This window comes from Leuresthes tenuis, unplaced genomic scaffold (assembly GCF_036924035.1).
Source record: "Leuresthes tenuis unplaced genomic scaffold, fLeuTen1.0.hap1 SCAF_21, whole genome shotgun sequence".
Lineage (NCBI taxonomy): Eukaryota > Metazoa > Chordata > Actinopteri > Atheriniformes > Atherinopsidae > Leuresthes > Leuresthes tenuis.
The window spans coordinates 30,292,521-30,319,991 of NW_027325375.1; the positions used below are offsets into that span (position 1 = coordinate 30,292,521).

Here is a 27,471-nt window from a genome sequence, read left to right on the forward strand (position 1 = left end):
GTTTCCACTGCACGGCGTGTGCAGGGCTCAGTTAACATCGCCCTGCCTCCCTCTGGGTGACCGGGGAGCAAAAACATCCAGCACTCAGGAGCAAGGAACAGGCCGGAGAAACCAGTGGGTTCAAGAGTCACAACTTCCTAATCAAGTCACAGTCTGACTGTGGAAAACAAGAGGAAAAAGGAAGGAGTGGGGCCTTGTCCAGGTAGGCTTTTCCAAAAGGATTACAATGGTGAATAAAGGCATTATTGTGCACCTGAGAAACTATTACCCACCTAAGATTTGTCCTCATTAGGGACCCAAACAAACAGAGCTTATTTCCAGAATAATACATTATCTATCTATTTTGGAAACTACTGAAACGTAAATGTCTCGCTGTGAAACGGACCGAAGAAAGAGCATCACATGAGAATAACGGCGCAGAAACTGCCTCAAAGCGTTTCTTCTTACCATTTCATCTGCGCCGCCCCCATCCTGGACCACAGATGTTCGACCTGCACAGAACCGCCGTTCCTCCGTCTGCAGCCTCAGCCTCAAACTCATGACACCTTGAGATTCTCCCTACGCCACCGAAACCCCGCCCCTCACCCTGAAGCGGGCCAGAAATAACCATGGCAACCGATGCAGCGGACATCTAACTTAAGCTACTTCTACAGCGTCAGCATCAGGAGAGTCGCCCCAAATAAGCTCATCATGAGTCGGGAAATGAAACAAACACACAGACGGAGAATGGAGGTGAAAGTGAAAAACTTTAAAGCAGACATGTGACTGGAAGAAATATTTATTCTGCCCAGATGTCTCTGAACACACCAGAGCAAAGTCATGTGCTCTCCCAGGCAGCGAGGTCCAGACTCACGCTAATAAACCACAGAAAGTATTCTTCTATCTAAAGTGAGGAGCAGGAAGTGTTAAAGATGGCAGATAACGGTCATAACTGCAGGCGCAGATAGAATATAATTAGCCACAAAGCGCAGCGTGTTCTCTCCACAGAAGGATTGGATATCCTTTGAGGAAAAGATCCCGGTTGACCTGAATGGAACTGGCCCTTTTCTTGCATTCGCTGTGCACAGAGACCCAAGAGAAGACTCTTTGTGTGGGAAATTTACGGTTTCAGCCTGCGTCACAAAGGACATTTGCCTCCAACCATTTTAGATCCAAACTCTCGGTGTGAAGCTCCCTAAAACTGGTCAGTTTTAACCCGGTTAAAGGTTCAGTTCAGTTTTAACCCGGTTAAAGGTTCAGTTCAGTTTTAACCCGGTTAAAGGTTCTGTTCAGTTTTAACCCGGTTAAAGGTTCTGGTCAGTTTTAACCCGGTTAAAGGTTCAGTTCAGTTTTAACCCGGTTAAAGGTTCTGTTCAGTTTTAACCCGCTTAAAGGTTCAGGCGTGTGCTTTAAGCATCTGTAGAACACAGTTTCATGTTCACAGGTCCCTGAATGTCTCACACAGCGACTGCTTCGTCCTCTTCTGGGCTCACAGGGCTTCAGCCTCAGGGATTATTGGGTCAGAACCAGCTCCAGCCACTCATCCACCAGGCTAATGTCTGCTGTTTTGAGCCCGTTGTCTCTCCATTGTCCCCGACCTCCTGCCCCCTCTCTCCCCATCTGACGGCTGCCCCAAGCAGCGAGTTTAACCTTTAAAAGGTCCAGTTTGTAACTAACTGCTGATTCTGTACCAAAGAAAACAGCAGAACCGGTTACAGTGAACCTGGGCTTATGGAGCAGAAGGTTACCTGCAAGGCTGAGAGGCGTCCTGCTCGTCTGCAGCTCCTTTCTCATACTGCTGAACCAAGGCCCGAACACACACACTCTTTTCCCCATCCAAAGCCCTGCCGCTAAAAGACAACAACAAAGAGGGAAGGAAATCCATTAGAGAAGGCAGTTTTCTGAATTAACAGAAGTGGGGATGGGACCTGATGACTCAGGGTCTCTGCAGGTTTCAACAAGTCAAATTCAAGACTTTTTAAGACTTTTTAAGACCATAATGAAGACAATTTCAGACCCATTTCACAACCAAACTGGCAGAAAAGCACAAAAGGCCTGAAGGCAGCTCGGAGGCCCGAATTAGGATTATTTTTACAGCTCTTTCACATTAGGATACAAAATGCTGAAGCTAACTAAAAGCACCAGAAGCCTCTTTATTAGGAGCTAATATTAGTTCTACTGTTAACTTTGCATATGAGCCCCCCCCCCCCTCCATTTTTGAACTGCAACACTGTGGATTGTGATTAATGGGGACATGAAATACAGTAACTACAGCAACATTAGCTGACCTGGTGCACAGTAACGTGATTTTACACCGTGCACTAGCATCATCACGTCAGGGTTTCTCATCAGTTTCGTGCGTGTGTCAGTGCACGTGACGTTAGACTCGTTTCCTGAGCGGAATCCAGAGGAAATACACCGTTAACGGGACGTCGCCGTGCAGCAGCGGCTCGTCGCTAAGCAGCAGCGGCTCGTCGCCGTGCAGCAGCAGCGGCTCGTCGCTAAGCAGCAGCGGCTCGTCGCTAAGCAGCAGCGGCTCGTCGCTAAGCAGCAGCGGCTCGTCGCTAAGCAGCAGCGGCTCGTCACCGTGCAGCAGCAGCTTGTCGCTATGCAGCAGCTCGTCGCTAAGCAGCAGCGGCGGCAACCGGTGACCCCCCCACTTCATCAAAACATGTTAATACATTTCGAAGACCTTTCAAAATCGTATCTAAGACATTTTATGATATTTTAAGATAATTTTAGACATTTTAAGGCCAAATTATTGGATTTTAGACGTTTTAAGACGTTTTAACACCCGACTGTCACTGTTTAGCTCCAGTTAAACCACAGCAGCTGTCAAACGGACCTCTTTGCTGGTTTCTGTCCCACTGCGTTATCAATAATCAATAATCAGATAATAACATGGAGGACTGGCACACCTGTGCATACGTGCAGCCCGTGTGGGAACGGAGGCGTCCAGTCGAGCGGACGCCAGCGCAGCGGCGGCACCTTGAGCCAGTGCAACAGTAGAGTGAGGGTTATGGCTCACTGTGGCCCCCCCCCGCCCAGAAGCAGTCCTGTGACTGGCCGAGGGTTTGAAGTGGGCTGCCAGCGCCAGAATGATCCTCATCACAGATTTCAGATTCCCATCGACGATATCTGAAAGAGAGAAGGAGCAGAGGGACCCAGTGATAAAGAAGCCACCGTTCAGGTCATTTTCTTCATTCTGGGGTAACTCGTTCCATCTTAGCGAGTGAAATAAAAAGCTTTCCAAGAGCTAAAGAGGAAGGATCTCACCCTCAAACATCTGGAAGACCTGCTGCAGCTGTGATGGAAGATAATGAGCAACAAGCTGTCTGATTACCATCTATAATAACTACTATAATAAAGATAAATATCTATAATACAGACTAAATGTGTCAAAATAAAAGGAAAATGAGGATTAAAAGAGGTGCAACACATTCAGTCACTGAGAACAGCTCAGAGTTCAACAGATGTGCCCCCCCCCCAACACTGCTAATCTGCTCCGTCCGGTCAGAGCATGGACTGTTGCACTGTGGCGTCTGGCTTCAGATCCTTTGAGCCTTGTGGGCTCGGGCCTGTTTGGATCTGGCTTTTCCTGACTGCATCGGGGGTCTGAGGAGTTTGGATGACGGGTCAGTGAACTGGGGGGGGGGGGGGGGGGGGGGGGGGGGGGACTTTAAACCTCTGATTTAAAGTTAAATCAGAGGTTTAAAAGCTGTTGCTGAGCAGAGAACATTTATAATATAACACACAGGAAGAGGGCGACTGCTTGTGATTTACCTCGAGCGGATATGCGAGGCATGCAAATATGTCTGGAGGAAATGAACTGCAGGACTTCCTCCACATTCTTCCTGCACTCCTCTTTGTTTTGGGGGGGCAGGTAGACGCCCTCCAGCACCTCTCCAGCTGCCAAGCAGAGGGACAAACTTCAGCTGCGTTTTCATTCATCAGGAAGCTGTTTGGAGTCAACTGAGAGCTATCAGTTTCAGAACCTTAAAAAAACGAGTAATTATCAGTAACTACACCACGTGGGGCATCTGTGTGTGCGTGAGTCGTGCACGTGTGCATTTACCAACTATCTCTATCAGCTGCACGAGCACGACTCCATCCTGCAGGTCGTGCCTGAGGTCTGCCACAGGCTTCAGGCCCAGTTTCCTCTTCAGCTGAGAGTTCACCCAGGACACATATGCTGCCAACTGCTGCTGCAAAGCATCAATCACGCGCACGGACCCAACACGCCACAGACAGACAGACAGACGGACACACAAGTGCGGGGCTTAGAGAGGGGGCCAGTAACATGCGAGGTGGGGGCAGGGTCGGTCCAAACGGGACAACACTTTATTTCACTCTGTTCATCTCTGTTGGCTCCACCTTTACCGGCGTGTCACGTGACAGCTGGTTGTCCGGGTTACCGCACAAAGAATTCACACATTTTACACTCAACCCACAGATGCTCACTTTAAACTTTTAACGCTGCTTGTTATTTGGCTTTTTTGTGTTAAATGTCACCCTAAAGCAACACGGTCCCCTTTAATTCTGACAACCTTTTGTTAAACGTTATTTCAGAGCTCTTAATCTCTGTTTTTTTTTTAGCTCGAAACAACTCATTAACGTCCGCGAGCTGAAACCGAGGTTAAATTCGCCATTTTTAAATTAACGTTACGACACTTTATCTTTGTCCAACTGGCTGGTGATGAGCAGCTAACTTGTAGCTTACCAAACGAATATTTACAACAGTAACGCAGTAAACGTTACCTCGTTGTAGCCTCCATGGAGAACCTCATCCAGCAAACTTCCTCTTGAGAGTGAAGCGATCATCTTTTAACTCGAAAACCCATTTAACCCGAGTAGCGTCGTTAACTGTCACACCACGAGCCTGAACAACGGGCGGACCCCCATTACTAACGACTGTTGCGCTCCAACAGACGTCAACACACGCAGACAATTGATGGCTCGGATATGGCTACCGTTACTCTGCCCAGCAGACTGTCGTAAAGCCACGGAGCCAAGATGGCGGCACAACTTCCGGTTTCAGAATAAGAGCATTTCACTAGTACTTCCGGAATCCACACTGTTGGGTAAGGTTTGTGTATAAGGTTGCAAAATTACACGCGAGTCATAGAGTTTTGCCCGAGGAGACCTTAAAGCATCAACCAAAGTCTGTAAATCATGAGTATTTTTCTTCTTTGTGGAGAAACAAGCTATTGCTGATTAAACTGACCAATCAGCGAGCTAATGTAGCTTTGTTTGGTTTAGTAATTTACAAAAATTAAAGCAGTTTGTAACATATCTCACGTGAGTCGGTCACCAGGGAAACGGATGGATAAGTGGCTGCTTTAGTGATGCTTCAGTTAAAGGAATTTTGTGAGCTGGCTTTCACTCAGGAAGGAGAAGGGAATAAATACAAAGTGGTTCCCTAATAGCAAACATGGGTGTGCTTAATCTGGGATATTCTTGTCACTTATTCCCAGAGGTGGTGTTATGCTGTTTTCAGGCTGTTACTGGTGGATATGTGCTGAGTTCTGGCAACCACACTCCCTCTGACCCAGCACCTTTTGGGCCATATCTGTCATCTGGGTGTTAGTTGCATTTCATCCAATTCTATGTCATTTTTAATCTATCTGGGGCTATTTTTTACATTATTTTAATCTTATAATGATGATTTTGTCTAATTTTTATCATTTTTGTGTTTGATATTCCTCCTTTTGTATTTCTTTCCAGTAATTTTATCTCCTTGCGGACGTCTTACATCATATTTTCTGTGTTTCATTCATCACTTTTAAATGTGAATGTATTGAATAATGAATGATTTGTTTTGAAGCATGTTTTGTATCTTCCTGAAGCCATTCTGCATCTACTTCTGGTAATTCTGTTTCTTTATGATAGTTTTGGATCTCTTTGTTGCCATTTGGTCTCTTTAAAGTATTTTACATCTCACAGACACACAAAATCATTGTATTTTCCGAATGATGTGACTCCCATACTGCAGTTTCAAACTAACTTAATGCTGTTCTTATTTAGTTTTTACAGTCACAATGTGAATAATTTAACCAGCTAAGATCCACTTTGCTTTTGTGGCTCAAATGATACCTAAAGACAATGTTTATTTCCTGCTCTTGTTGTTGTTTTCTTCAGTGTTTTCTCTATAGGTTACCAGAAATATCCATAGCATGAATAATTTATTAATAACTATCAGAGTAACCAGTGTTTTTAGATCAAAGTGATGATTTCTGTCTCATTGTTCCTATCAGTAACAAACCTTTTATAACCTGTATATTAACACTGTGGAACCACACTGACTACATTATGTGTCACAACACAGAATAAAGAACATAAATACAGAGGACTTCATCATGGAGTTCAGCATCCAGCTATACGTCTCAAGAAGGCCGAGAGAGAGCACCATAAGGTGAGAAAAGTCACTGAGGACTGGAAGTGTTGGGATTGCTCGGAGAGGAAAGAGCTTGAGAGTCGGTCTCAGTCGGGTTTGGACTCTTCCTGAGAGTGGATTGTGATGACTGGACAGAGAGAGGCCTTTCCATGTTGCTGGGATTCGAGATGAAACCTGCAGAAACGGATGCAGTTGGTGTGTTTGAGAAGAAAATCATTTATACCAGGGAAGATACTTCTAAAGTTCTGACATTTTTTCAAACAATAATGACTAGTTTCTGTTTATAAGAAGTTAATTAATCAGTCAATTTTAACAGTAAATGAATATTTTTGAGGTTTGGGAGCATTCAATGAAGCAAACTACATGAAACTATCATACTTCAGGCTCTCAGAAAGGCCAACACACAGAAATAATCACTGACTGAGGTTAAAATGTGGTCAGTTTGGGTTTTTAGCAGCATATGCAGTGGCAGGTTAGTTACACACAGAAAGAACTTATTTACATTCAGACTCTCTGGATGTGAGTCATTACAGCTGTTTTCTTTGTGTAGTTCTGTTAATAACCGAATATCTTACAGCAGCTCTAACAGTCTTACCCGTTTGCATCAAAGTTCATGAAAAGAAAATCCTGAAACTGGCTTTGAGGTGCGTTTGTGTTTGTTTATAACTGCTGAAACACTGAGAACTACTGGTGACTCCAGGTGGAAGCAGAGGGACTCGTATTCGTCTGTTTCTACAGGAACAAATGATCTGTGACAACAACGGTTTTGTGCTTTGGTGCTGAACCAGAAAGTGATGAGCAGTCCTTTATCATGAAAACTAACGCTACTTTTGACACAGTGCAGGTCACACTTTCTGCATAAGGAGGCGACTGGTTTGCAGATCAGGGCAGTTGCTGCTCCATTTACAAAAGTGTTCAGCGTTTAATTTTTGTGTTTGATATTCCTCCTTTTGTATTTCTTTACAGTAATTTTATCTCCTGACATCATATTTTCTGTGTTTCATTCATCACTTTTAAATGTGAATGTATTGAATAATGAATGATTTGTTTTGAAGCATGTTTTGTATCTTCCTGAAGCCATTCTGCGTCTACTTCTGGTAATTCTGTTTCTTTATGATAGTTTTGAATCTCTTTGTTGCCATTTGGTCTCTTTAAAGTATTTTACATCTCACAGACCCACAAAATCATTGTATTTTCCGAATGATGTGACTTCCATGCTGCAGTTTCAAACTAACTTAATGCTGTTCTTATTCAGTTTTTACAGTCACAATGCGAATAATTTAACCAGCTAAGATCCAGTTTGCTTTTGTGGCTCAAATGATACCTAAAGACAATGTTTATTTCCTGCTCTTGTTGTTGTTTACTTCAGTGTTTTCTCTATAGGTTACCAGAAATATCCATAGCATGTGACAACAACGGTTTTGTGCTTTGGTGCTGAACCAGAAAGTGATGAGCAGTCCTTTATCATGAAAACTAACACTACTTTTGACACAGTGCAGGTCACACTTTCTGCATAAGGAGGCGACTGGTTTGCTGCTCCATTTACAAAAGTGTCGAATATTCAGCTTTTATTAAGTCATCCAACACCAGACTGCCTCTTGTACTGTTCTTTAAGTTTGATGTAAATTAAATACATTTAAACCCCTTTAATGCTGCTTTTTTTTCCTGTGAACAGGTAAAACTTGAACTTAATTTACCAATCTGCAAAGTGACTTCATTCAGGATGTCGAGGTAAGGAAGGTAGATGTTGCTGGGTCCAGGAGGAGAGAAAGAAATGTTCCCATCAACCATCATCACACTTTGACCAAAGACAGCCAGCTGAAAGAGGCAGAGAGACGTTAATCTTATTCCATTTGCCTCCTTTCACAGAACCGACAGAATGTCTGATGGTGCACCTGCTTCAACAGGAGCTTCTGGGTCAGCTGGAGAAGACCGATGCCCTTCACTCCTCTCAGATCGCTGAGCATTAAAGTGGCTCGAGCCAGAGCCACGATGCAGCCTGGAGGCATGCGAGTCCGTCCTGAAAGCAGCCTCACTGCTTCCTACAGGCAGGTGGAGACACCAAGCAGCTGTGGCATTGATTCACTGCAGATTCATTCCTGCATCTCATGTGAGCAAAGCTTCTGACAGATGGATGTCACTGACAGTGTGGATCTTTATAAACTGTGTACCGCAGGCTGTGGTGATGGGATTTCTTAATTTCATGTGTGTGTGTGTGTGTGAGGGCACCTGCAGCGTTGCTATGCTGTCGTCGGTCTTGCCTCGGCGCACTTCCAATTCTGCTTCCTCCACCATCAGCAGGGCTTGATTATCACGGTCTCCCCATCGCTCGCATTCATCCAGACCCTCTTTTAACAGCCGAGCTAAGTCTTTATTAGTGCTCATACCTGCAGAAGACCATTTCCAAAGCACACAAACATGCAAATCAAATGAATTACAGTCAACTATTTTACCACCACTTTATAAGCAGATATTGAATACTAACTACGTTTTGTCCCATTGTCATTTTTAAGGTTCTGAAACTCCTTGGTTTTCAGTTTGATTCAATATATACTGAATATAAATATGTATCTGAAGAACAGCCTAAAAGAGACGTGTGTAGATCCAGCAGCAGTTTGAATAACCAGACCTGGGAAAGAGGCCACAGCATCAGAGGTGTTTGCAGCCAGGCTGTGGATCAGAGCCGAGCGGCAGCGCAGCCACAAACTAACTCCAATTCTCTCTCCTGCCTCCACAGCTCTGGGATCGTCTCCATGCAGGCTGTTTGGCACGCTGCAGTCTTCTGTGTCCTTTAGGCAGGATATAACACATATGAACACACTGCTTCAGTGAATGTGGAGGTGTTAAAGGAAAAAACACCAACACATCTCAGGAAGCACCACCTTCCTGCTGTTGTGTTGTTTTATTTTTACATCGTACAAAAATACTGGAGTTAATTCATATGATTGTTGTACCCATTTACTCTCAGGCTTGGATTCTCTCAGGATGATGGGCGATGCCTGCAGCAGCTCCAGAGATGAAGCTGCAATTTCAGAGCTGAGGGAACACATCAAAGTGGTTATTCTAACCCTGTGAGTATTTTACACCCCCTCCCTATATATATATTTATATATAAGGTCACTGTACCTGAGCGCAGCTCGTCTTTGCTGCAGGTGGAGGTTAGCTTCAAGAAGATTGGATTCTACTGTCAGTTCCAGGCTCTCCGCTTCGTTGCAGGAGTGAGATGCGAGCTGCTGTTTAACGGAGCACAACAAGGAGGTCGCGCCTTCCAGCAACAAAAACTACAAGAGTGGAGGTGAAAAATATGCATGAATATGGGCCAGAAAGGTCCCAAGAATCACAGCTCAACACAGACTCCTAAAGAAAGGCTCTATTGAGACAGCAGCTCCATAACTCTGTAAGCTTTCCACTCACACCTTCACAGGTGCAGCTAAAGAAGCCAATCAGGCCAATGAAGCTCCACCCAAACACCAGTGAGGCTGCAGAGCAACTATAGAGAAAAGCAGGAAGCATCCCAGCTTGTTTAAATGATGGTTTAATACTTCATCAGCACAGCATTCTCACAGTTTTTGGCTGAGTAATTTAACACCTTCCTTATTCACATGATTTAAAGCTTTTAAAGCTCTGATAGCACTAAAAGAAGAGGACCATACGCTGGGTCCTCTTCTTTCTTTCTTAACTGAACTCTAATCAGCATTATCCTTTCTTATCTGATAGACACACCTCACATGACATTACAGTAAGTGTGGGGACAGTTCTCCTTTCAACAGTTCATGAAAGTATTCCTTAAAGGGATGAAATAAGACTAAACTGTCTTTGATCATCTAAAAGATAAACAATCATCCAGATGTTAAATCTTCTCAGTATATCTCATCATTGGGATTAATCTGGATGTATTTATAATACATTTTTACTATTGATTACGCAGTTCTTCATTGTGTAAAACACATTTTATGTTTATGTTCTGTTTCTGTATTTATCAGACGCTTTTATCCAAAGAGACTTACAAATGAAGATATAACAGCTTTATAAAAAGCTAACAATAAGCTCCATAGAAGGAACCCAGGAGTCCGACTCTGTCAGAGGGGACAGAGTAGAGATAGGGTGCAGGCATAGAAGGAAGAGCAGAAAGATAAAGAGCAGAGATAGAGGGGAGAGGGAAGTACAAGGTAAGTGCTGGGATAGGAGATGCTCTCTGAAGAGCTGGGTTTTCAGGAGCTTCTTGAAGATAGACAGGGACGCCCCTGTTCTGGTAGCGCTCGGTAGGTCATTCCACCATCGTGGGACGACACATGAACAGAGTTTGGATTGTCTTAGGCGTGGTGTAGGAGCTGCTAGACGCTAGATTTTGCTAGATTTTAGCAAACTAAAACATTAATCATCGTAAGTGAAATCTCCTGCAGGTCTTACCTTTATCCTCTCCGGAGTGAGTTTCTCCTCCTTACTATAAAGAGTGAAACATCGAGGCTCCTCCTCTGTCTTCTGGCAGGAGTCGTCCGTGTCCAGTCCGTCCGGTTCAGGGCGTTCTGAGTCCACCAAACAGCTCGTTGTGTTCCCAAAAGCTTCCTCAGGATCTGAAACACATTTCCACTCGGTGCATGAAAGACATTTGGATCCACAGTCACTCTTTCAGCTACTGGAACGAGTTACATTAAGGCTGAATGTGAAGATTTGGTGCACAAACTTATTTGGTTCACTGCAGAAATATCACAACATCCAACCAGTAAAATCCTCCTAATTATCTGAAAGAAGAATTCTTCTGGCTTACAAACCTGGCAGAGGACAGCCACGTACGGAGTTGGAGAGCGCCAGGACGAGCTGAATTCGAGCGAGGTTGAATCTGGCGCACAGCGTGGGACCGTAAAGTGTGCCGACTTCTGGAGTAAAGTCACAGTTCACAAGTTCCTCCAAAGCCTAACCACAACGGCCACATAACACACAAGTTACATCCACAAGAAAACAATTCTGTGGCCCAGAATCTACCTGGATGTTAAATGTAGATCTGAAAAAAATCTGGTAATTCAGTATAACTGGGACATGTGACATAACTGAGCCTGGACTTTACCAACTGCAGCTCCCTCAGATCATCTGCTAAACTAAAACCAGGTGGTTGTAAAGAATGCTTCCTCCTTTTAAAGAGGATTTCTGATTTCTTAGATTAGATTTAATTTGACATTTTTACCTAGAATCACCATGAAACGTCTCTATATCTAAGGAAATCCTGAAGAAAGTACCTCCATGTTGTCCAGAAGAGGCTTGTTGCTGTAGAATCTCTTCACAGGCTGCATAACAACAACATAAACCACAGTTATGGAAAATAGAAGCAAGTTTCCTGTGCTTGCAGGCAGAGTTTGGTGGTAATATTTGTGTTATTACACACGAATCCCTCGGAGAAAGAAGCAGACACACAAACCAACAGATTATAAACACAACTTAAAGAATCTATGTCCAGAAATATCCCCAGAACCAGGACACAGGGGGACTGATATCAATGAAAAACGAGTGGCTAAAGCTGGGAGACATACGTGGAGATTTGTTTTGGGAATGTAGGGTCCCTGAGGCAGAAAGAGCCCGGCTCCCAGTGTGAGGTGAACTGCCTCCATCAGAGCTTCAGTGAACAGACACAGTTGTGTCAGAGCACGGATCTGCAGAAAACAGCCAGCAGATTAAAAGCTGAACCACGAAAGGAGAAGCATTAACTCAACTGTTCAACTGACAACTCAAATACTGACCTTCAGGATTTTACCTTCAACGGTGCGCTGAACATCTCTGCACACGTGCCCCGCAAAATGTAGGTAAAGGGCGAGAACGGGCAGGAGCTGCAACAACAGACACCTTCAGACTGTATCACCTGTTTATCTGCGGATCTGAAGCTTCAAATCAGGCATGTCAAACTCAGAGGGCCGCTGTCCTGCAGGCTTTAGATGCTCCAACGCAGCTGAATCAGATCAATGCCTCATTAGCTGGTTTGTGCAGAACTTAACAATCTTTCGAAGAGATCAATTTCATCTGAATCAGATGCGTTGGAGCAGGGAAACATCTAAAACCTGCAGGACAGCGGCCCTCGAGGACCGGAGTTTGACATCCTTGCTTCAAAAGAAGACAGAGTTTACCGTGAGGTAGTAGCCTGCAGCGAATAGCCAGTTACAGATGAAGTTCAGGCTTGCTACAGTGGTGCCGAGGTGCAGCCTGTGGGTCTCAGAGAAAAGGTCGACGCCCGGCAGGAGTTCATGGCCGACGCTGTGGGAGGCATATTGGAGGTCGGCTTGGGGCTGAGCCACTGAGCAACACAGCACGCTCTGAGGAAGTTCATCACAAATATATGAGCGGCACGCAGTGTTAGTGTTAGAAACCATCTGTGCAAGAACATATATCAGCACCTTGTGGAAGGATTACCTTAAAGAGGGAAGCAGACAGTAGACAGCACCTGGTTCGCTGACTGATGTCAGAAGTTAAAATAAACCTGGAGATCAAAATATATCTCAGGAGCAGGTTGGTTTTACAGATACAAACGTTCAAATGTGAGCTAAACCTACTGTGCTGTCTTTGCTGTGAGCACAGCAGCCTGCAGACATCCCCAAACACCAGCCTGATTTACGGTTTCTTGCACGGAGCCACAAACAAAGGACACGCCATCCCATTTCTCCAGAACCCCTGGACTCTGGAAGGCACAATCTACGGCTTTACTCCAGCACGAGTGTGCTGCCCTGCAGGAGAACCAACAGAACAATCACAATTTAGACATTTTACCATGAAAAGACTGCAGACTCGCTCAAGCACAAGCACAAACACGCAGATTTCTAACCGTGTGTTTCCAGCGTAGAACTGCAGGTTCCCCATTTCATGCAGAGCCAGAACTCGAAGGGAGTCATGACCGTTAGCCTGGAGATACTCTAAGGAAAAGTTGAATGAAAAAGTGACATCACTGATCACATGACAGCCTCATCAATGCAATTCTGACCTTTTTCATTTAGCTACTATTCAATTCAATTTCAATTCAGTTTTATTTATAAAGCGCCAGATTACAACAATTATCATCTCAAGGCACTTAAGTAATAAAGTCCAATTCAAGCCAATTGGAATTCAGTTCATTGTAATCATAATCCAATTAATTCATATGGAGCCAATTAAAAAAAATAATATCCGAGCTAAGGAAACCAACAGATTGGACCGAAACTTGTCTTCAGTCCAATCTCCCGTCCTGAGCCTGAGGGACTGTGGAAAGGAACGACTCCCTTTAACAGGAAGAAACCTCTGGCAGAACCAGAACCAGGAAGAAACCTCTGGCAGAACCAGAACCAGGAAGAAACCTCTGGCAGAACCAGAACCAGGAAGAAACCTCTGGCAGAACCAGACTCAGGAAGGGTGGCCATCACTAGGCAGAAAAAGTGCTCTGCGAGTGTTTCGTGTTCTTACTAATGGAGTTGGAGTACGCGGCGGCGACAGTTGCTATGTGGTCAGAGCTGATAGGAAGGCCATAGATGGCATGTGGAGTACTAAAGTCCTCCTCAGTCAGGTCACAAGGTTGGACGTTTGGAGCGGGTACAGCAATGGGAGTGAAGTTCACCCGGCTTGCTGAACAGCTGAGGCCTCTGGCCGGACCGTGATGGAGCTGTGTCACAAGGCCTGAAGTGGGGCAGAAGCAGTGCAGACCTTTAACAGAGGCTGCATGTGTGTGTGTGTGTTAGTCAATCAGCAGTGGACTCACAGGGCTGTGTGTGGGCCAGAAGCAGCACCAACAATGAGCGGCTGTGTTGGAAAACCTGAAGACAGTGTGGTCTTTTCTCTAGAGCTTGACGATAACAGCTGAGAGTGTCTTCGACATCAAGAGGAACGCACACGAGTGACTTGGAGCGCTCCATCTCTGCACCTTAGAGGCACAACATTTCAACTTCAAAACATTACAAGTACAAGTCACAACTCCCAATGTCTGAATTATTTCAGAGATCCACACTTAACTGCAATAAAACCCTTTTTGAGTGAGTTTAAAATGTAATTCTGCATCCAAACCTTTCAGTGAAACAGCATGTCTGGGGGTGGAGATTGTGCGTGCTGCTTTTCTGTGGCTGGACTGCTGCTGTGCAGAGGGGGGGGTCCACCCACTGAGCAGCTGGGAGCCTGCATAGCTTCTGTAAGTTATCTGCAATGTGGGACAGGCAGCACCAAAAACACACATAAGCATAGCTTACTACAGCACCGAGAGTAGAGAGAGATGCTAAATGGCAGCTATGGCTGTTTTTTACAGCTTCCCTTGGATAATTATTGAAATATTAGCAAAGAAAAAACAAACCAAACACAAAAAAGTGGATAAATAAGTTCTTACTTTTCTATAAAACCATTCTAATCGCTGGTTTGAGTGCCTACATTTTGACTTCTGACTGCAGTGCAGGTGACACATCATTTCTAAGTGCTACCTGTTGGCCAGTGACTCTCTGAGTCTTCACATGATGCGGCTGTGGGACCGCGGCTCCTCCCAGAGACCCGACTCTTTCCAGCAGCCTCCTCTGAGCATGGACCAGCAGAGGAACCACGATCAAGGCGTAACGTTCCCTGGGGAAGACATTTAGAAGGGAAACCATGTCATCAGCTGAGAGTTTGGTCACAAAAGGAGAAGTTTTTGGATGTGTGTGTGTTTCGATATGAAAGCCTGACAGCACAGCAACTTATGTTGTGTCTATTTGAACGTTTCTGTACGACACTGGTCTTATTCACCGTGTATATGAGTTGAAGAGTAAGGCAAAGTGGGCCAGGCTCTCCCATTTCCTGCTGTCATGCAGCCGCTCCAGAGTGTGCAGCACCAGGGTGCGAACCCAGCGCAGGTCCACCCGGGTGCTGTCATCCAGTGGGGCCGAAAAGTGGAGACTGGACTCCAGTTCATCTTCGGTCAAGTCGGAGTCGTACGAACTCCAAAGCTGGTGAGGAAAAATGGTAAATGGACTTGTATAGCGCTTTTCTAGTCAAACTGACCACTCAAAGCGCTTCTAACACCACAGAATGAAGATGAAAGTCACAAGACACCATAAAAACATCTGCAACCTACAGGTTTTGTTTCTAATTTCGAAGGAACATTGATCTGCATGAGTTTTATTAAACATTTACTCAAATAGCTATGAGTGGCACTGACCTGCAGTTTGTTCAGCATGTCCATGATGAGATCAGAGGCCAGCACCAGCAGAGGGGTGAAGATGGCGTGCAGCTGGTCTGCTGTGACAAGGGAAAGTTCTTCAAGCTGAGCAGCTCTCTGTAGCACCAGGGTGATTCTGCAGGTTTGGTCCCACAGACCCCGACACACACACTGTAGCGTCGTCCAGTGGCCGCCTCGATGAGCCAAAACCTGCAAAGATCAAGAACACGCCCATGTTTGCACTGCTGAGAAGAGTCGTGGTTTTATGTGGATCTCTGCAGCACCATGGCTCTCTGGACATGCAAAGCAGCTTTGTTCAGTAGCTCCAGTAGCGAGGCAGCAGTGCATCTCTGGGCCTCCATCTGCTGTTCCACAGTTTGAGAAGAGCTTTCTCCCTCGGTCCAATTCTTCTCACTGACGGCTGGAAACAAGCTTCAGTTAAGTGATGAAAGAGAGACCAACTTATAGACCTTCTGAGTGAGGCATTGAACTCACCTTCCTTCTTCTTCCTCTCTTTGTTTGGAGTCATCGAATGACCCCGAAGAGCACAGTGAGAGGAAGCCCTCTCTGAGACACTATCAGCTTCAGCAGAGTGCAGCTGCTGTGAATTCCTCCTCAGCAGGACTCCGGAGCAGGCCAAAGAGAAGTTTAGGGGATTGCACTGGCTGTACCTGAGCAAAAGTGACATGAAATGCTTTGTCCCTCAAAAACAATGCGCAAAATGAATGGAAATGACCAAACGTTGCATTTTGAACCGGTGCTGCAGGCGTCCTCCGTGCAGCTGGTCCAGGCCCCGATAAAGCAGCGCCAGATGTGCCCGAGCCATGCAGTGGTTGAGGCGGCATCTCCAAACACTCTCCTCAGAGCAAATGCTCCTCAGCTGAAGATGCTTTTTGTAGCGTTGCACAACAGACGACATCAGGTTCAGCAGGTTCTCCAAACCACGGGTCAGCCTACACACACACACACACACACACACACACACACACACACACACACACACACACACACACACACACACACACGTATGAGCAAATCCAGAGCTGTGACACAGCTACAAACAGAGTTCCACATCACTTATGGTACCTGCTGGTTCTCACGCTCATGCTGGGCGGCGCTTTCTGCTTCAGCGTCTTTCTGGCGTCCTCGTGAGGAGGCGTGTTCTTGCTCTGCTTTAAAAAGCATGTTTTACATTCAGAATGATGAAAATTACAGGCCTCTCTCATCTTTTTAAGGGGGAGAACTTGCACAATTGGTGGCTGACTTGCCCCACTGTATGTGTTTTACATTTAGAATAAAATCTAATCTTCTCAGTGAACCAATGTGGTGCTATCAGCAGGATTCAGAATCTGCTCCAACACAGTATTTAAATAAATACTGTGTGTGTTTGTGTGTTTTTATCCTCACCTGCGGCGTTTCACTTGCTTTTGGAGCTTGAGAACCACCTTTCTTTTTACTTTTGCTGTTTGCTTCCACACATTTCGTGGATAAACCCAGCGCCTCGTCACGCCTGACACAAAGATGACGTTTATTTACTGTCACATAAAGACACTTTAAAGCAACGTTTTACTCACGAAGACGAACACAATGAGGAGGTTAAAGGAAACCTGGAGAGAAACTGAAACATGCTTTGGCCCCAGGTCAGCACAAGCTCCAGCTGGCCTTCTTCCATGGTCCTCTGCAGGAGCAGTGCAGCAAACTCAAGGAACACTGGCTTGCGTCTGATCTTCATCACTATGAAGAACACAAATATGTGTATTAAATGAGAGTGAATTAAATGAAGCATGCGGGGCTGGGCGGCTCACCATTGTAATAGGCGTCCTGTAACGGGCTGCTGCAGATTAAATCATACAGTAAGGTGGGATCCTCATTGCCAGTCAATGGCTGCAACATCTCTGCAGACATAAAGAAATCTGAATTAGCTTTAAAGCTCTGAAGGAAACCCGATTTGGATCAGTGTGAGTTACCATTGTCAGTGCTGGGAGCTGCTTCGGATGTGACTTTTTCCTTATTTGTCCCATGCAGAGCTTTCAGCTGTAGGCCTGTATGATCATGGACTGCAGCGTGAGCCACTGTCTTACACTACATAACACAGAAAATCACAAAAAATGTCATTTAAAACACTATTTGTTTAAGGATATGAAGACATAGTTGCAAATAATATCAAATTAAAGATAAAATCATGAAATAAAGATGCTTTTTTGCTGTTTCTTACACCCTGAGTTTGGTGGGGGAGCTTGTTATTGTGCAGCTGCGCATCGTAGACCTCCTGAAGCAACCTGCGACCACAGTCCATCACTCCAGCAGCCATCTGATGTTTCCTGAGTTCACGGAAGGCCTACAAGGAGGAATCGAGGAGTCAGTATTATCCTGCTCAAGCCATTTCTTTGGGTGTCATTGAGAATGTTTCACTTACCTTAAAGTCTGAGTTAATTTCCCTTTAATTAAGAACCGAGCCTTTAAACATAAACACCAGCTATTCTAATGGAAATTATTCTGAAAATGCACATAAAAACACACACCTTTGACAGGTAGAAAGTGATGCAGGCAATCATATGCACGAGTGATTCCAAGGTGTTTCCAGTCCATCCGTCTTTGAGAAGATCTGAATTTTCCTCCAGAACCACCAAGCATTTCTTCAGCACCTGGACATGAGAACACAGACACCATCGTACTTATCTAACATGGTATGTAAACACTCCTTCCTATGAGGACTTTGCATACTTGCACCACGGGGTCGTGTGCGATCTGATGGAAGATTAGCGGCGCCAACAGGCCATAGCAGGTAACTACAGCTTGCACAGCGGCGCGACCGTCATTCAAAAACATGGCCAAGTCCATGGCCACCAGCAGCCGCTCACACTCTGCCAGCCGGGCTTCCTGCAAACACACAAGAGCACGTAGATTCATCTGTGTAATCTGACACTTTGATGTTGTAATGCTGCTAACGTTGATCATTAACAGCAAGAGAAGAAAGAAGGTCTTTGCCTCTTCCCAAATAAACGGCCCAACGTCACTGAATGAGTTGCAATACAGCGATCCCTGCTGAATATTGATCTCCGTCTCAATGAAGATGGAGGTCAGGAGCAGCTGGCATAGATGTGGAGAGGAGTGTTGGAGGGTTGGTTTATGCAGCCTGAGACATGGAGAACAGCAAGAAGATGAGAATTAAATGAAAAGACTCTGAAATGTGAGGGGAATGTTTCTGTCTCTGCTCTCACCCTGTGGCAGCGATTCCATCGCCGCTGAACTCAGAGTCCGGGGCAGTAAAATGGCTCCAAAGTTCCCTGCAGGCTTTCTTAGCTATGACATACTGCTCTGTTTGAAATGCCACCTGAGGAGGAAACCACTGAAGTGTGTAATGCTGCCGTAATGCTCTGTGTGCCTGCTTCCATTTGCTCTGAACAGGAAGTGCTGTACCTGAGCCAGGTGAGCCCAGGAGGCGAGCAGCGCCACAGGCATGGAAGCCAGCAGCGGCGACGTCGTCCCGCCGATAGCGTTTCCCAGAAGCTTGCCCTGGCTGTTATAGGCTGCAGCTGCAAACACATACTTCTGGTTGGGCTGCAGAGCCTCCGCCGTCAGCACACACTCACCAGAACCTACTGGCACCTGGAGACACCGGCAGGCCCAGCTTCATATGCATACAGACAAAGGATGAGGAGGGAAATCATGCCTCTCTAAAGGTGAAACAGTTAAAGGCACCATGTTCCCAGTTCCAGGCAGGCTGCAGTCGCCGAGGCGAACCTTCCGGTCGAAGCCTTCGGCTACGCGTCCACAGAGCTGGTACCAGCACACCTGGAAGGTCACAAATAACTCAGGTTGCGTTGTTGTTAGACTTTTAAGTTAATGACACAATTAAAAGCCAATCTTACCTGTTCCTCCATGTCATATGGAGCCGGGGCAAAGGTTAAGCAGTGGTCAGTGCGTGAGAGAAGGATGGGAGGAGGTGGAGGGTTTTCTCCTTCCCCCTTCGTTGCTTCTCCTCTCCTTTTAGCCGGAGCCACATGCACTTTTCTCTCCTCCTTGCATGCCTTTTCTATCAGGGTCAGGGCCTCCTGTGAAGACCAAGACTTCCATTACATTGTAAGTATCAGTGCTTTATTTTATCTGGATATCTGTCTGTGCCACCCGTGCAGCAGCTGCACATTTAACCATTAATGCAGTATTTCCTAAAAGAAGAATGATTTTAGGCGAATACTCTCTGTACATACTTGTAAATTTACTATTTTTTTTGCAACATAAAGTCATTAGATGTGAGATAAAAGACAACTTTCTTCATTACGTGTGAGTATCTGAGTAATTTTGGTTTGTGTGACCTGTAGGAGACTTTGGGCTTTGCCGCTGCTGTTTTGAAGCACACGGTTGTGCTCCAGCAAGGCCCTCTGGGTCAGGAAAAGAGCTTTGGACAACTTGTTCTTCTTGATCCGATCCAACAGTTCAGACTCAGCGACTAAACAAAACAAAGCAAAAAAAGTCTCGAGACAAACCTATTTTCAATTTCTACATTTACTGTCACGTATTTCAAGTTCTGTTTGCATCTCAGCATCTCAGTTTCCACCGCTGTGAAGGATGATGATGAGAACAAACTGTGTGGCACTGAGTCTGACCTGCATTTAGCTGCAGTAACTTGAGGGAAGCCCTGTGGTGAAGGATGTCCAGCTCCAGGTGGAGGTCTTTAGCCAGCAGAAACACAGATGTGGACGGAGCATGCTGGCAATCTGTTTCTTTTCCCTCCTTTGTGGTACTCGATGCCTGAAATGGGGTCAGTTTCTATCAACAAAATGAATCCAGGAGTCCAGAGATCCTAACTCAACAGTGAAGCTTGAGTAAATGACAGAGTTGGACAGATTGGCTGCCTGCCTACCTGCATGAAGGCAGAATCGGTGACTGCTGAGCAGTCCTGAGGATGTAGTGAAGATGCAGCTTTTGCCAAAGCTTCAAGACCCATTTTCACCACCTCACACACCTTCTTCAGCAGCTCTGTGCTCGACTTCTGCAAAGCACACACACACATGCACGTTTCCAAAGTGTTTGCATGTAATTCGTTCAGTCAGATGCACATTCTGTGATATATAAAGACTCAAATACCCCAAGAATATAGAAAGAGCTCAGCTTCACATCGTCACCATCTGCTTCACAATCTGCTCGGAGAAGATAAGAATAATGTTGTCACGGTTTGTGTTGAAGAAGAAGAAAGGATAGTTTCAGTCGTCTTCATGAGTGAAAAAGCTCTCACCTGGTTCTTGTGTTTGATTAAAATGTTCAGATGCTCTCTCAAGCTGCACACCCAGAGTGTAGATCATCTCCGCCGTCATGATGCAGTCAGAAGTGGCGAGTTCAGAGGCCAGGGCCGCCTCACACAGCACAGAGAGACACCACAGCCACTGCAAACACGATCATGAATGATGCTGTTAAAGCAGTTCGTGCTCAGGTATGAGCCTGATGACATCACTGTTAACCTGGTGCTGAGCTCAGGGAAAGCAGAAGCTGTCAGGTCTCACAGAGGCTCTTAGGTTATTGTAGCTTGTCTTGTCACTTCCTGTTTTATTTTGAAATTAACAACTCCTCTGGTTTCAGATATCTTGCCCTTCCTCCTGTGTGTCTCTTTGTCTTCCCTGATTCCCAAAGTGTTTCCCCCTGTTCCCCTTGGTCCCTCAGGTGTATTTAGTCTGAGTTTTCCTTTGTCTCGTTGCCAGTGTGTTGAATTGTCTTTTGAGCATTCTTCCTCCAAAGTAACTAAAGCCTAAGTATCCAAAGATCTTGTTTATTGATGATTTCCTCCTTGAGAGCGATTTTTTGTTGTAAGTTTTTCCATAGATTTATCCAAGTGAAGTTTTCTTTGTATTGTCGTTTATTCAGTAGTATCTCCGGTAGAGGAGTGTCTTTGACTTAAAGTTATAACTTTCATATCAGCTCCATTAGAAGGAGTCTCTTTTGTTTATTGCTTTTATTAAATTTCTATAGAGCCTCCGACGGTTCGGAGAGGGATAAGTTTATTTGTAAGATTTATAAAACCTTTTGTTTTTTCCTCCTAGCGTGGAGAGAGTTTTCTTTTGATAAGTTTTATAGTCTCACTCTCCTCTCCATAGATATCGAGGAGAGTGAGTTAGGAGTTTATAATCTATTACTTTGCTCTACAAGTGACTATCATTATATAAATAAAACCTGATTATTGATGCTGCCCTGCATCTGCATCCAGTGCTTTCATGGATCCTGACAGAAATGTACAAATACAGTATTCAACAATACGTGTGAACTCTATATGTGGGAATGCTTTCCTTTATAAATACGTACCTTGTCATAATAATCCATCGACTGTACAGAGTGAGCAAACTCTGGACTCTGCAGCTGATCCTTCATGACCACTTTCACCTTATTCCACAGAAATAAAACCGTATCCAAAACCAAGTCCCCATCTGGTTGCAGCTCCTGTTCAAACACACATCCGCAGTGATGCATTTTCACACTGAAAAGGTCCTCCGACTGAGCTTTTCTCAACCTGAAGCCTGTTCCTTAAACAGAAAGTGCAAACCTACAGGAGCGCAGCCACACACAGACATGTGGAGGGTGTCCACCAGAGAAGTGAGCGCATCGCTCATGGAGAAGAAACACTTGTGTCTGTCTGTGGGAGCATTAAACAGGAGAGAAGCACAAACTTAGCTAATATTCAGCCATCCACAAATAACCTGATGCAAGCTTGGAAATAGGATCAAATCATCAGCAGCTGGATTCATTTTGATCTGTCTTTTAAGGTAAATGTAGTTTTATCACAGCAGTAAATGATCTTTGTAAAGAATACATTTCATTGAGTTCATTAATCAGCATAAAGCTTTGTGGCCCAGTTTTACTGTTGTCAGCATCCTTCACGCCGTCCTCTCTGGGACGGCTCCTTTGAGAGAACAGCAGATTGTTGAAGCTGTGCAGTAACGCCAGCTCCCGCTCTGCCCTCCTGAATGGCTGACCTTCCACTCCCTGGCAGACAGAGGCACAGAAGCTTTCACACTCCAGCTCATTCAGAATATTTCCCCCTTTCTGGAGAATTAAAGCAGAGCTACTCACAGACAGAACGTGCAGCATCTCCTTGGTGAGCTCACTGAATGTGTCTGGCTGCTTGTACTGAAACAACAGTTTGATGAACCTCACAGCAGACAAGATGGGTATTTTCTCCTCACCTGGTCACACGACGCATCACATCACTGCTGAACACCGACACAAAGCAGCCGCCTTTCAGCAGCTGAACGCACTGACTGTGACTTACCCTTAATTGCTAAATCTATTAGAGTCGATGCTGGAGTCAGCACAGTGGGGGAGAAGCATCGGTGCTCACCAGTACCTGTGACTCCTGAACACACATCAGACCCAGAATTCCCAGATTTACAACACATTTTAAGCCTCGAACAGCATTTCCAACATCTATATGTTTCATCTGAGTATAGGTGTCACATCTCTTGGTTTATCTTTGGCCTGTTCGTTCTACTCACCAGATAATATTCTCATGCCAGCAGACAGCAGTTCCAGGACCACCTCCTGCAGCTCTGTGTCATTTGGCATCCTCATTTGCAGTGGCCGTGTGTTGCTGTGCCAAAGTGCCTCCAAAATGCCCAAGAAATGTCCTGAGCTGCAGTCGAACAGGCCTGTTAGCATGTGTTCTGTTGGGGTATGAGGCCAAAGCCCCTGCAGGACACACAGAAAGACGCACAAACAGAAGATGAGACAAGAACCACAAGAACAAAAAGCATGATGAAATCTTTTAAAGGGTTTTTGGACACTAGTGGCTTTTATTTGACAGTCTGTGGACAGAGTGTGGGGAGACATGCAGCAAAGTGCCTCGGGCCTCCGGCCTCCAGCCTCAGGCCTCCAGCCTCGGGCCTCCAGCCTCGGGCCTCCAGCCTCGGGCCTCCAGCCTCGGGCCTCTGGCCTCCGGCCTCCGGCCTCCAGCCTCCAGCCTCCAGCCTCGGGCCTCCAGCCTCCAGCCTCCAGCCTCCAGCCTCGGGCCTCCAGCCTCCAGCCTCGGGCCTCCAGCCTCGGGCCTCCAGCCTCCACCCTCCAGCCTCCAGCCTCCAGCCTCAGGCCTCCAGCCTCGGGCCTCCAGCCTCAGGCCTCCAGCCTCCAGCCTCCAGCCTCAGGCCTCCAGCCTCAGGCCTCCAGCCTCGGGCCTCCAGCCTCAGGCCTCGGGCCTCCAGCCTCCGTACACGGGACGCTCACTTAACCACTTAACCAGTGAGAGACCTTTGTGTCTGCAGCATGATGTGCTTTTGCAGCAAATGGCTAAATAAATTAACCTGATTATAAAATCCAAAACAAGTCAAATCGGCTCAATTTTAAAATAAGTAGAGGTTATCAGATAAGTTATAAGTTATAATATCTAACAACAGTCTTAAGTTGATGGTGGAGTCTCAGAAGACATTTAACAGCAAATGAATGTGAATGTATTGCAGAAAAGTCCGTGTTCGTACATTTGGGATGTCTTTGAGGGCATATTTGAATTTGCCTCTGATTGCATGTTTGTGTCTCCTCCTGGTCTCAAACACGACTCGCTTGAACATCAACGCAGTCAGCTGGAAAAAACAAGAAAACAAGAACACAAGGAAAGCCTCAAAATCTGGGATTTAACTGTAAATATTTCAGTCAGACTTTGAATTTGCATTCAATAAATGCCGGTTGCATATTTCTGATGGTAAAACAGCATCAATCGGAGGTGTGAATAATAACAATTTTCCCTCTAAAAATTCAATAATCACAGTAACCATGGAAACGGTTGATTGACGGGAGTGTCCTGCCTTGATAGACGCTTCTCTGAAGGCTCTCTGAGTCTCTCTGGTGGCAGGAACTTCGCTCTGCTCCTCCAGCTTTGCCATCTCGTTGATTTTTCCCAGAGCTCTTCTGGCAAATTCCTTAATAAATTTAATACGAAACCAGATACAAAAACATTATTTCAGAATTATGCCAACTTTGCTCTTATCTTACTAAACGATATTTTCTAGAGCCTGTACTAAATGTTTTTCATGTCACATAGAAAGACAAACCCAAACAAAAGCTGAGAGTGAGCTCAGCACGGGGAGCATTTAAACCTGTGGCTGGAACAATAGAGTCTTTGTACAGCAGACAGATCTCTATCGGCACGTAAATGTGAACAAAGTATTCCTCTTTAACGCCTTTAAAGGCAGGCTGGGTGGCAGACAACACACATCCACATGAATCTATTTATAACCTCTCAGATCAGCCACATGAATCTATTTATAACCTCTCAGATCAGCCTGTGAACAGTCTTTTGTGACAGCGTGTTTTGTCTGGATGCCCACGTCTCTCACCTCTGCTTGCGCCTCAGCCTGGTTGTCATAGTAACAGTGACAGACGGCGCAGTAGAGTGTGACGATGGAGGGCAGATATTTGGCCGTCATCAGAGGGACGGACAACTCTAAGCTGATGCTCGCCCACAGGAGGTATTCCAGGGCCTGGATGGGAGCATAAAAGCTGGCATTACATGCAGTTTGTACACCATTAATTAAGCAAGATGTCCTGCAAAGTGCTCACTTTAATTCACCCAACCTGCATTAACCAGCCATGACTCTGCAGATCTCCTTTAGTAAACACAGCTTATCACAGCAGCCAAAAAGGCTAAGGTGTAGAAGTTTAAACAAGAAAAGCATAAAGTCACCTGAGCGCTGCATCTGAAGGTCATCAAGTGGCGGCAGATGGTGTAGATGAGTAATGAGCCTTGGTCAAATGAGAAAGAGGAAGTATGAAGGTATATGAGGATAATAATGAGGCAATAAAACATGCTTGTTCGTAGTGAATGGGATCTGTGAAGAATGTGCTGATCTAACTGAGTTCTGCAAAGTCTCAGCTCTGATAAATTCACTCTGCTGTGCTTAAACTGTAAAGAACAAACAGAGAGGAGCTCCTGCAGAGCTGCCCAAAACCAGGCTCCTGCAGGTGTCCGAAGTGGTGAAACCAGGCCGGAGAGGCAGGTTTCTGGAGCCCAGACTCACAGTGGGAGTGCAGGACAGATTAAACACGGCTGCTCGTACTCCTGGAAACCTGGAAACTTTGGAACCGGAAATTTAGCAAAGAAGTCGCCTGAAAAATGAAAACTGCACAAAGTTCTGCCTCCTCTGTGGTTTTTATGATGGGAAACTGAAACGTCTCCACTTGTGTAGTCGTTTAGCTCACAGAAACTGGTTGAATGCTTTCACAAAAAGAAGAATCTCGACTTGTCCTGCAGCTTAATAGCTTCTCTCCACCTGTTCCTCACACAGCTCCACCAAGCATGCAGTCAGGATTTGTTCCTTTGAATCGTCTCCAGGAGCTGTGTGACCTCGCTGTCCCGAGACTTTGAGCTGATGGCTGATTTTGCAGATGATGTATAACATAAAAAACACATTTTACAAGTTTAAAAACTTTCCTGTGGTGATTTAAATGAGTGAGGTCACTAATATCGCTCGTCTGAAATCGTTTTCAAGGAGCAATCGCTGAGAGTAGTAAGTTTGAAAGTCTGAGTGACTGAAAAGTTGAGTTTTAATGTTCTAAATCAATCCAAAATTGACAGAAAAAGGAAATGTTTCCCAGGAGAACTTACCTGTGTGTGTTTTCTCTCTCATAACACAGTTGTTTGAGTTGTTCTAACGTACCGTTATGTATCTGCCAGCAGAGGTGGTCGTGCTGCTGAAACGCCTGCATCATGATTCGGATGAAATTCAGCACACGCAGCAGTTTATCCAGTCCCCTCCGGCTGAGATTTTTGTGCTTTTTCTCCTCCTCAAATACACAAAGGACACAGCCAAGCATTGCACGGACCTAAACACACACAAATACACACATATTGCATTATATTACATTGAAGTTATGGCAGGATTTTGGCCCAAATAGCTGAAAACATCTGGGATATTTCTCCATGTGGCCAAACAAGCTCACGATTAGCTCAGCTTATTGCAGTACCTTCATGGTGACCACGTCTTGGTCTGTATGGAAACCCTGAGGGAAGAAGCAGGCCATGAAGTGGGCCGCGTCTTTGATGTCATTTATTTTCACTGAGCTGTAATGTGACAGCTGGAGACAGTAGCCCTGCCACCGAGCCAGCTGGTACAGCTAAAGATGGAGAGCATCAGGGTGAGAACAGTTCTGCAGGAGTAAAATCCCTCCACCAGCCTGTCAAAGCTGTGGAAACCCACTTCTATCAGCTGCTTACCTTCAATCCAAAGAGAAAATCTGCTATCTGCAACACCTGCTCCTGGTAAAACTTTTCAGGTAGCCGATGGTTGTACTTTTTCCGTACCTCCAGGAGAACTTTCATCCTAAAAACACGATCATTTTAAGGTGAACAGAACAAACAGGAAGGAGACGGAAAAGTAAAGGTGCCCCTGTTTCACTGTCCTGAAGAAAATAAGAATATATATTAAATTATATCCAGTTCACAGCAGCATTCTTTGCTTGTGGACCAGAATTAGCTAAATACTATTAGCTAATTATGATTTATAGCTTTTTTTCCTGACGTCACAGTAACAGCTGAGCAACTGGGAAACATATAATATATATATATATATATATTAAATTATATCCAGTTCACAGCAGCATTCTTTGCTTGTGGACCAGAATTAGCTAAATACTATTAGCTAATTATGATTTATAGCTTTTTTTTCCTGACGTCACAGTAACAGCTGAGCAACTGGGAAACATATAATATATATATATATATATATTAAATTATATCCAGTTCACAGCAGCATTCTTTGCTTGTGGACCAGAATTAGCAGTGCTAAATGCCATCAGCTAATTAAACAACTTATGTGCTGCGATAAGCTAACTTTCAGTTCTTACCCTTTAGCCAAACAGCTGTTCTGGTCGGCGGAAGAAGCCGCTTGTTTCATCAGCGTGAAAAACGGGTTCATGTCTCGCCTTAAGGCTGAAATAACCGGATTTCTTTTATCGAGTTTCCCATAATAACAAGCTGGTAAGTCCATTTCTGCGGGCACGA

The 27,471-nt window shown here is 45.2% G+C and overlaps 2 protein-coding genes across 7 annotated transcripts in view; both read right to left on the minus strand.

Annotated features, from left to right (window-relative positions):
- Positions 1-5,342, minus strand: part of dixdc1b (DIX domain containing 1b) — a 14,860-nt gene extending 9,518 nt beyond the window's left edge. For 2 of the 6 annotated variants that reach the window (XM_072375275.1, XM_072375274.1), the window contains exons 1-5: positions 4,738-5,341; positions 4,055-4,184; positions 3,763-3,888; positions 2,898-3,117; positions 1,728-1,829 (exon numbers count right to left, since the gene is read on the minus strand). In XM_072375275.1, the coding sequence (XP_072231376.1) occupies positions 1,728-1,829; positions 2,898-3,117; positions 3,763-3,888; positions 4,055-4,184; positions 4,738-4,800 (641 nt within the window). In that variant the 5' untranslated portion in view covers positions 4,801-5,341. Of the gene's footprint in view, positions 1-1,727; positions 1,830-2,897; positions 3,118-3,762; positions 3,889-4,054; positions 4,185-4,737 lie in introns of all 6 variants that reach the window. The other 4 variants (XM_072375276.1, XM_072375277.1, XM_072375278.1 and 1 more) reach the window with 4 other exon arrangements.
- Positions 5,343-5,825: 483 nt separating this feature from the next.
- On the minus strand, positions 5,826-27,471 carry cfap54 (cilia and flagella associated protein 54). The gene is made up of 56 exons (XM_072375481.1): positions 27,315-27,471; positions 26,686-26,791; positions 26,436-26,585; positions 26,129-26,294; positions 25,156-25,214; positions 24,809-24,952; positions 24,278-24,391; positions 23,954-24,055; positions 22,979-23,171; positions 22,756-22,839; positions 22,346-22,669; positions 22,034-22,119; positions 21,792-21,926; positions 20,734-20,881; positions 20,586-20,638; positions 20,362-20,490; positions 20,105-20,249; positions 19,814-19,947; positions 19,370-19,552; positions 19,200-19,292; positions 18,918-19,106; positions 18,719-18,831; positions 18,486-18,633; positions 18,222-18,377; positions 18,020-18,142; positions 17,713-17,835; positions 17,465-17,579; positions 17,303-17,392; positions 17,105-17,231; positions 16,905-17,007; positions 16,584-16,669; positions 16,253-16,450; positions 15,993-16,168; positions 15,782-15,918; positions 15,498-15,707; positions 15,086-15,285; positions 14,788-14,923; positions 14,384-14,513; positions 14,082-14,243; positions 13,790-13,999; positions 13,179-13,266; positions 12,910-13,080; positions 12,770-12,836; positions 12,487-12,672; positions 12,106-12,192; positions 11,899-12,018; positions 11,608-11,655; positions 11,146-11,287; positions 10,784-10,947; positions 9,500-9,654; positions 9,328-9,409; positions 9,003-9,162; positions 8,603-8,760; positions 8,269-8,415; positions 8,071-8,191; positions 5,826-6,547 (listed from the first exon to the last, which is right to left on the minus strand). The coding sequence occupies exons 1-56, from the start codon at positions 27,455-27,457 to the stop codon at positions 6,402-6,404; spliced, it is 7,665 nt and encodes a 2,554-aa protein (XP_072231582.1). The 5' UTR covers positions 27,458-27,471; the 3' UTR covers positions 5,826-6,401.

Bases quoted from the DNA above. Each gene is read 5' to 3' on its own strand.
- cfap54 (XM_072375481.1), bottom strand. From the start codon at position 27,457: ATGGACTTACCAGCTTGTTATTATGGGAAACTCGATAAAAGAAATCCG. The intron at 17,393-17,464 runs GTAACTCACACT...TTATGTCTGCAG, and splicing joins AGCTCCCAGCACTGACAATG to AGATGTTGCAGCCATTGACT. The intron at 13,267-13,789 runs GTAAGAACACGA...ACTTTTCCTTAG, and splicing joins CGCGTACTCCAACTCCATTA to AGTATCTCCAGGCTAACGGT.